Here is a 9619-nt window from a genome sequence, read left to right on the forward strand (position 1 = left end):
TAATAATAATAATAATAATAATATTAATAATAATAATAATAATAATAATAATAATAATAATAATAATAATAATAATAATAATATTAATAATAATAATAATATTAATAATAATAATAATAATAATAATAATAATAATAATAATAATAATAATAATAATAATAATAATAATAATAATAATTCACTGCTGTCCTTCCAGGCATAGTTTTGATATTACTCTTTGAGGCTAGATTCTAAAGGAAAAAAAGTTTTAACAGCAGGAGAGAATAATTGTTTTTGGATTATTTCCATACAGAGAATATTTGAATACTGAGCATCATCCAATACAGAACAAAATGTTCTATTGTTAAACAAATTTTATTTCGTTCTATCTTATTTATATTTAAACATTTTGCAACAAAATGCATGCACTTTGGAAGTGGGGTAAAAAAAAACTGAAGTTTCTGTAGTGAGAGGATCCTAATGATACATTCTGCAATAACAACACAAACACACACAAGTGCATGCACATGCACACACACAAGATCTGTCAAATTATAAGAACTTCAGAGGAAGACCAGTTTTGCCATTTGCAAATGTAACTTTGAACATGGAACATTTTGATGAAAAAATATTGAATATTGTATGAGATCAGTATGTTATTAGAGATCTTCTTGACAAAGGACCAATAAAACCTCCCATAATATGAGAGGTGAGAGACCTTGTGGACTGTGTGATGTACAAAAGCATCCTTTCAGACACACTGTATTACAATTTGCTTTTATTTTTGGATTGTGGCCCATAATGATATCATTTTTATAAAGAAATGTTACCAAAGATAGACCACCACAGAAAGTGGAGTCTACCATATGTAGAAATGGTGTATATTGAAGATATTCTACAATAGTTGGATTACTGTGGGAATATTGTCACAGCTAATGATACTTACTATGGATACATTACAACAATAAATGGAGTTTAGTAAGTACACTACCCCAAGAGGTGTGTGGAACTGCTATGAAAATGCTGCTTTAATGAGTAGTGTTCATTATGAATATACAACTACAATAAGCGTAATATGTCACAACTTTTTTTTACATAAGAGAGGTTTACTGGTCTTTTTTTAGTATCAAACCAATGATATAGATCAGGGGTTTTCAAACTGTGGTCCGCAAATACTTTTTATGGGCAATTTGATTTTATATATGTTTTTTAATCGAAATCTTTTAATTGACAATAAACCTATTTGTTAAATACTGTTAAATAAATAAATGTAAAAATATATGTTATTTGAAGCAAATATTTATGTATACATTTCATAAGCGTTTATAAGGTAAAGCCTGAAATATAAAGGGGTCCGCAAGTCAAAAAGTTTGAAAACCCCTGATATAGATGACTACTCTATGATCAAAGGCATTCTAGCTGGAACCATCCCATCCATCTCAGATTACATTTTATAATATGTCCTTTTTCACTAAGCTGTTGAAGAAAATTTAGCTGCTATTTCTAGCAATTCGAGTGCCCTCATAGAGGCTCCATCATCAGTCTGTCATTATTATTATAAGAACAAGTTATTTGTTGTTAAAAATACAGGAACACAAACACAATACCTGGAAATACAGTGGTGATATTACAGCAATAAATGCAATTTACTGTTGGCACAGTACCATAAAAAAGTGCATTTTTATTGTGAGTCTTCATCAAAATCCATGAGCTTGTGATTATAATAGTAGTAGTCAACATAATTATGGCTGTTGCAGGTGAATTAGCCTCAGGGAGCCTTGCAATATTTAGTTAAGTCTTTTATATCCTGAGTTCAAATTCTACTCTCAAACCATTTGGTTTCTCTATATTAGAGATCATTATTGCCATTAGAAGGGAAGTGGATAATAGAATTGGTAAACCACCAAAATCACCATATTCATCACTACCACTGCTACCGCTTCTGCTGATACTCATGCCACCAACACCATCACCACCACTGTTTCTGCGGCCACTGTGGTAGGAAGACACTTGCCCAAGGTGCTACACAGTGGGATTGAACCTGAAACCATGTAGTTGTGAAGTGAGCTTCTTAACCACACAGTATCAAGTTATCTCTCTTTGCACTCTGAGTTTAAATCTTTCTAGGTGCAAATCCTTCCAGAATCATGAAATAAGTAAACACTAATCACATGCAAGAGTAGATTTAATCAGCTTATAGCCATTCCTTCAAGCTTATGGTCTTGTATTCATGTCAGAAATCATGATTATTCAATTGTTGCTGTTTAGCCCTAGGACATCCTTGATTGAGAAAACCATCTCCTCATTTTGTATATCAAGGACTCAAGAAGATATTGGTATGATTTCAGGGCAATTTGGCTTCTACTTCTAGCAAGTCAAGTGACTGCACAGAGGCTCTTTCATTAACTAATTCATTATATAGCTTATACATACAAGTATAAGCTATATAATGAAATGTAAATGGATACTGGGTCTCATTCCCAAGCTGTCCTATTTTAGAGATGCAATGATAAAGAATACTCCAAAATCTCCCACAAAATCTGAAATCCATAACACTTTTGGTACTAGAATTTTGGATAAGGATTCTCAAATGTATTTAGTTTGAACCCTCTAGGTACAGAATTCAAATTCAGCTAGGAGCTGACCTTACCATTCATTCCTACAGGAGTCAATAAAATAGACACAAGGTTTATATATTTAACCATTTATTGGGTTGGCGACTAAGTTCCCGCTGTTTTTTTAAATTTTGGAATCTATTTTTTTCAAGAATATTAGTTTTGAATCATTTTGGAATCTATTTTGTTTTGTTTTTTTCTAGTTAATTTTAGTTTATTTTCAGATCATTAAAATGGAATGTCAAGTTAAAAAAAAAACGAGCATTTTCGACACCTCCTTCGTTTTGCTTTTAATCAAGGTTCTAAGGCCACAAAAGCTGCTCACGACATTTGTGCTGTGTATGGAGAGGGTGCCATAGCTGAAAGAACTGCTCGTAATTGGTATGCCAAGTTCAAAAATGGAAATTTTGACCTCAAAGATGCACCTCGTTCTGGCTGTCCAGTTGAGTTCAATGAAGAGCGATTAAACCAACTTTTGCACGAAAATTCTCGTCAAACGACAAGGGAACTGGCAGAGAAAATGGAATGCTCCCACACTGCTATAGAGCAGCATCTTCATTCGATGGGAAAGGTTCAGAAGTATGGAGCATGGGTTCTGCATGTTTTAAGTAACAACAACAAAAATCAACGAGCCACAATCTCTGCTGGTTTGCTTGCTCGTCACCGCTCAATTCATGGATACAAGCAACGATTTCTTTACCGAATCGTTACTGGTGCCGAAAAATGGTACCTGTACATCAATATGAAGCAACATAAGGAATGGCTTAGCCCTGGTAAACAAGCAACACCGCGCGTGAAACAAGATCTTCATCTGTGTAAAACGATGTTGTGAGTATGGTGGGACTGAGAAAGGATTATCCACTGTGAATTGCTTGAACAGAACCAAACGGTCAACGCGGAACTTAATGTTCAACAGATGGAACGACTCAACACGGCTATTCAAGAGAAAAGACCTAATCGGCAGCATGGAGTTCTTCTGCTGCACAACAATACCTGCCCTCATATTGCCAATATGACCAAGGAAGCTATTCAAACACATGGCTAGGAAGTGCTGCTACACCCGCTGTACTCTCCTGATTTGACACCAACGGATTTCCACCTCTTTCGATCTCTTTCAAATGCTATGTGTGGAGTTTCGTTCAATACTGATGCAGAATTGAGAGCTTGGTTGGATCAATTTTGCGAGTTGAAATCGGGTGATTTCTACCAGTGAGGTATTGAAAATCTTGTTGAACGTTCAGAAGAAGTTGTAAACAACAAGGGTGAATACATTATTGATTAATTAGTTGTTATTTTTTATTAAATCTTTTAAAAAATTGAAATTAAAAAAAAAACCGGCAGGAACTTAGTTGCCAACCCAATACAACCATTTTCTATATATTAGTGGTATTGGGTCAAAGAGAGTAATCATTATTACTATAACTGATAACATTGTTGAAGACTTGGTCTTTTGATTTGTCTGTACCAAATACAGTGTCATTCAATCCTGTTAGAAACAGCAGCCAAATCTATCCCAACCCACATTCCACCATCTTCAAAGAAGAAAGGACACATTAGATAATTTAGTTCTATATGTTGCCATTAAAAAGATGGGGCAGTCTAGCCCTCATCATAGCTTTACTCAGAGTCTACTTGATGGTTAAGCAACATGTTAAACAATACCAGGTTTTACAGCAATTTTTAAAATTCTTTATTGCCCACAAGGGGCTAAACATAGAGGGGACAAACAAGGACAGACAAAGGGACTAAGTCGATTACATCGACCCCAGTGCGTAATTGGTACTTATTTAATCGACCCCTCAAAGGATGAAAGGCAAAGTTAACCTTGGCAGAATTTGAACTCAGAACGTAGCGGCAGACGAAATACCGTTTAGCATTTCGCCCAGCGTGTTAACGATTCTACCAGTTCTCCGCCTAATTAATCTATGCAAATATATATCTGTGTGTGTGTGTGTGTGTGTATATTGGGTCATCCCATAAATAATGCGTTTTTTTCAATTGCATGAACTAAAACTCAGAGGGGCACAGGATAAACTACCTGCATCAACTTGTTATAAAAGCAGGTAGTAATTTTATTTTGTACTTATTCTTAGTGCAAGTTTTGAAGAGTGCAGTTCGATTTTAATAGTTATTTTTTTAAAGCTATAACGGAAGTGACAAAGGAGCATATTCGGCATATTTTGCTTTATGAGTTCAATAAAGGTAACAACGCAACCGAATGTGTGAGGAATATTAATGCAGTATCTGGGGATCTGAGAATAAGCATAAGCCAGTGTCAATGGTGGTTCCAGAAATTCTAAGCAGAAACTACAACCTAGAAGACAAGCCGTATCCTGGAAGATCTGTAGAGAATAACGAGGACATCCTGCAAACTCTAATGGAACAAGATCCATTCTAACTAGCAGAGAAGCTTGGATTTGGTCATTCAACCATTCATTGACACCTGCGTGCCATCGGAAAAGTCAGAAAATTGGGTCAATAAGTTCCTCACAAACTTTCCGAGTTAAAATCGTGTGCAGAGAGTGAATGTGTGCTCTTCTTTGCTATCACATCTCACAAATGAACCTTTTTTGGACCAAATAGTGACTGGTGACGAGAAATGGGTTCTCTATAAAAATGTCAAGTGCTGAAGACAGTGGGAAGGGAAAGGTATTGTTATTTGTTTGGTGGGATATGAAGGGTTTAGTCCACTTTGAACTTTTAAACCCAAATCAAATGATAACAAAGGAGATCTATTGTGAGAAGAAAAACGACCATCTTTGGTTTCAAGATGAAAGGTGTTCTTCCATCAGGATAATGCTTGGCCACACACAGTAAGGATGACATTCCAAAAGCTGGAACAGTTTGAATGGGAAACGATGCCCCACCCACCATATTTACTGGACATTGCCCCAACTGATTATCATTTATTTTGCAGTCTTCAAAATCATTTGGACAGTAAAAATACAAATTCTGTAGACCAGGTCAGAACAGTACTAGAGGAGTACTTTTCATCATGGACAAGTGAATTTTGGAACAGGGACCTTGCAAGTTTACCAGATAGATAGAAGAGCATTGTAGAAAATGAAGAAGAGTATATCTCAGATTAAAAAAGAACTTTGTTTATTTTAATTTAAAAAAATAAATGACATATAAAAAACCTCATTATTTATGAGATGACCCAAAATATTAGCTATTACCACCAGCTTCCCATGGCACCACAGGTTGTTCAGTCAATATTATTCTACATTGATTTGACTGATTTCCTGTCTGGCATTTGGGTTGGCTAGCTGCCACTGATAATCTACAATATGGTTAAATCACACGATACAGTAGTGTCATCCACTGGTGTACTGATGAAATTTCATCAACTAATAATAGAACTTCTATGCTTTTTAGCATGATTTTTCGGGATGTTTACCACAGTCTAAGATGTTATAAACAACACATCCAGGTTAGTTGAGATGTATTAAGTAACATTATATATATATATGCTTTAGATGACTTGTCAAACCAAGTGAAATCAAAGATGTGGTTGGTGCTGGGGACATGTAAAAGGCACCCACTACACTCTTGGTGTGGTTGGCATTAGGAAGGGCATCCAGATGTAGAAACTAAGCCAAATGTAGACTGGAACCTGGTGCAGCACTCCAACTTACCAGTTTCAATCAAGTTGTCTAACCCATGCCAGCATGGAAAGTGGAAGTTAAATGATGATGATGATATATATAAAGACTATTTTTAGGGGTGAAGAAATATTGTCAGAAAAGAGGAGAAAGATACAGCAAGTGAGAGGTAGCAACTGAATGAACCATCTATAAAACCAGTAAAAAGTAAAAACAAATAAGAAAGAAAAAAAGAACTTACTCGCTTCTCACAAGGTTTTGAATGTTGTAAATAATGAAGTCCTGTTTCTCCAATACCATTATGACATTCTCTGATGTTTTCTTCAAATTTCGTAATCACATCTTGCATATCATAAATACAGACTGCACTATAAGGTACAGGTGCATCTGACTGTAGCTTGCCCATGGCAAATGCAACATACAACTTCCCACCACTTTCTTTTGATAAGTAACCAGCTTGGGCAAGATTGTACAACTTACTGCCACGACGACACTCCAAACGAACTTCTACATAAGACTCGAACTTCTTGTCCTTCTGACAGATCCGAGCTAGTTTTGTGACATGTGGGGAGTTTTGGTCTTTTGTGCGTGGCTGGGTTGTGATGAAGTAAACAAAACCTCCATGTGAGAATGCATGAACAGGGTTCACGAAATGCCGTGTTCGGTACTTGGGTAGGACAGTAACCTTACTGCTTCCAGATGCATCTCTATATGTGAACTCCAGAGTTTGCAGGTTTCGACTGCTGATAGAGGGCACAAGGTCACGGTAGCGCTTGTTTCCATGGTTACTGTAGCGTGAAGCAACATAAAGAGCATCACCATTTGGTCCTGGTGCAGTGAGGAATACAGTTGAGCTGTCTTCATGATTTGATACAATAGGTTTTGGCATCTGTTCATCAACAGCAGTGACATTACTCAGCTTCCGGACATGACAGGCACCATGGAACAAGGACAGACAGACGATAATTGAGTCACGACTGTAATCAAATGCTAACCCCTGATTGTGGCTGTTTGTACTTTTCTTTTGTTCTTTGCAAGGTAAAAGTGGAGGTGGGCATTTGGGGTTGTCATCAGCAGGGCCTGTGATGACATTTTCCATCAGTTTCAAATCAGCAGATAATTTAAATAAATTATTAACAGCACCAACGTAAAGCTCTCCTGTTTCATTATGCATGATCATTCGCTCAAGTGGGTGCTCAAAAGGGTCACGGAACGTCCTTTCTATTACCATGGCATCAAGTACAGTTCCAAGACAGACGAGGGTCATCCAGCAACAGAGAACAGCTTCTCTGTTGATAAGGGACATTTTCAAATAATGTTAAAGTTCAGTCTGAAAAGAGAAAAAACAACAAAGCACCATATGAGTAAAGTATATACTGATATTATTCATCATTAAATTCGTCATCATTGTCATTATCATTAATACCAGCATGCATACATTAAATAAACACACATGGAGATGAGGTGGAAAGAGAAAGTGAAACTAGAGTATTTGTTCCATATTTATGACATATCTGAAAACAGATATGTTTTGTTGTAAATGTGTATATGTGTCTGTGTGTGTATGTACATACACACACACACACACACACTCACAGGCATAGTTGTATGGTTAAGAAGTTTGCAATCATATGGTTTCAGGCTTATTCTCACTGTGCAGCACCTTGGATAAGTGTTGCCTATTGCGACTATGGGCCAATTAAAGCCTTGTGAGTTAATTACATAGACAGAGACTGAGCAGAAGCTCATAGTATATGTGTATGCATGTGTATGTGTTTCTATCTCACTATTTGGCAACTGGTGTTAGTTTGTTCGCATCCCCACAGTGTAACTGTTGAACAAAAAGAGACCAATAAATATGCACTAGACTTCAAAAATAAGTACAAGGAGTGATTTGATTAGGTAAACCAGTTAAAGCATTGCTCCAGCATGGCTGCAGTCCAGTAACAGAAACAAGTAAAAGCATAAAAATAATTTTGTTTTCCAGTCACATGCTTTCTGATTTTAGCTCCACTGTGCAGCATCTTGGGTAAAGTTTGTCCACTGTAGCATTGGGTCAATCAAAGCTTTGAGTAGATTTGATGGACAGAAACTGAAAAAGAAGTGTATGTGTATGCATGCGTGTATGGTGAATATGTGTGTTTGCATACACGAGTGTTTGTCTTTGAGCAGTGTTACTATTGGCAGATCCCCTGTTACTAAATTGTCTAGTGGCTTCGTGCCTTTGGAAAAGTATGCAATAAAAGATTTTTTACTTGAAAAAAAAACAGATAAGGGTTAGTATCAGGAGGGGTATCCAACTGTAAAACAATACCTCAATGACATATTAGTTTAACCCAAGCTAGCATGGCAGAAATCAGATGTCTCTACTCTCCTGTATTTGTACATCTCTACACACTCCAAGGAACCACATGTAACCCATGGCACCTCACACACCCATATCTCCCCCTATACAGATATCCTCCTATACATGCACACCACCCTACCTCATCCTCCCTTCCAAACTCTACCCCATAGAACCACATTCCATTCAGCTTTTAACCCCTTTCTCCTTTTTTCTCTGCTACCACCTTTTCTTAATTTTTGATTTTTCCTGATGAAGGACTAGCATCTGAAACGTCAAGACTCTTTCTCTTCCTTTTAAGCATTCAACTTTGTTGAAGCTTAATCTTCACATGTTGTCTTCGTTTTTTGTGTTAATTGCTAAATGTATAAAAGGTTTGAAAAACAATATCAAAACATATAGTACTTGATGCAAAAATGTAGAATGATGTATATATATAGAGAAAATGTAAAATGAATTAGTGATCACACTGTAGTTACAAATTATTTCATGTTACAAAAATATTTCATCAGACCATATTTATTCAACCATCATCTGAAAATCCTTTCTTGTCAATCATCTGCAGATTGGAACAAGAAACTCGTACTAATGTTCTGTAAAGTTTTCAGCTTCCAATGGTTCTGAGTTCAGTCCCACTATGGGACACCTTGGGTAAGTGTCTTCTATAGCCTCAGGCTGACCAAAGCTTTGTGAGTGGATTTGGTAGATGGAAACTGTTTGTGTCTGTGTTTGTCCCCCACCATTGCTTGACAACCGATGTTAACCCCAACCCTAACCCATAACTTAGCAGCTTGGCAAAAGAGACCAATAGAATAAGTGGTAGGCTTACAAAGAATAAGTCTTGGAGTTGATTTCTTTGACTAAGAAAAAAGTCTTTAAAGGTAAATGGCTGAAACAAGTAAAAAATTAAAAGAAGTGGCTATGTGGTAAGTAGCTTGCTTACCAACCACATGGTTCTGGGTTCAGTCCCACTGCGTGGTACTTTGGGCAAGTGTCTTCTACTATAGCCTCGGGCTGACCAAAGCCTTGTGAGTGGATTTGGTAGACAGAAATTGAAAGAAGCCCGTTGTATATAT

At 36.5% G+C, this 9619-nt stretch overlaps 1 protein-coding gene across 4 annotated transcripts in view; it reads right to left on the bottom strand.

The window, feature by feature from the left end:
• LOC106868717 (plexin-A1) overlaps window positions 1-9619 on the bottom strand; it is a 131946-nt gene that overhangs the window by 47111 nt on the left and 75216 nt on the right. For all 4 annotated transcript variants that reach the window (XM_052968251.1, XM_052968253.1, XM_052968252.1 and 1 more), the window contains exon 2: window positions 6441-7529. In XM_052968251.1, coding sequence (XP_052824211.1) covers window positions 6441-7505 — 1065 coding nt within the window. In that variant the 5' untranslated portion in view covers window positions 7506-7529. The remainder of the gene's footprint in view (window positions 1-6440; window positions 7530-9619) is intronic.

Source organism: Octopus bimaculoides, chromosome 5 (assembly GCF_001194135.2).
Source record: "Octopus bimaculoides isolate UCB-OBI-ISO-001 chromosome 5, ASM119413v2, whole genome shotgun sequence".
Taxonomy (NCBI): domain Eukaryota; kingdom Metazoa; phylum Mollusca; class Cephalopoda; order Octopoda; family Octopodidae; genus Octopus; species Octopus bimaculoides.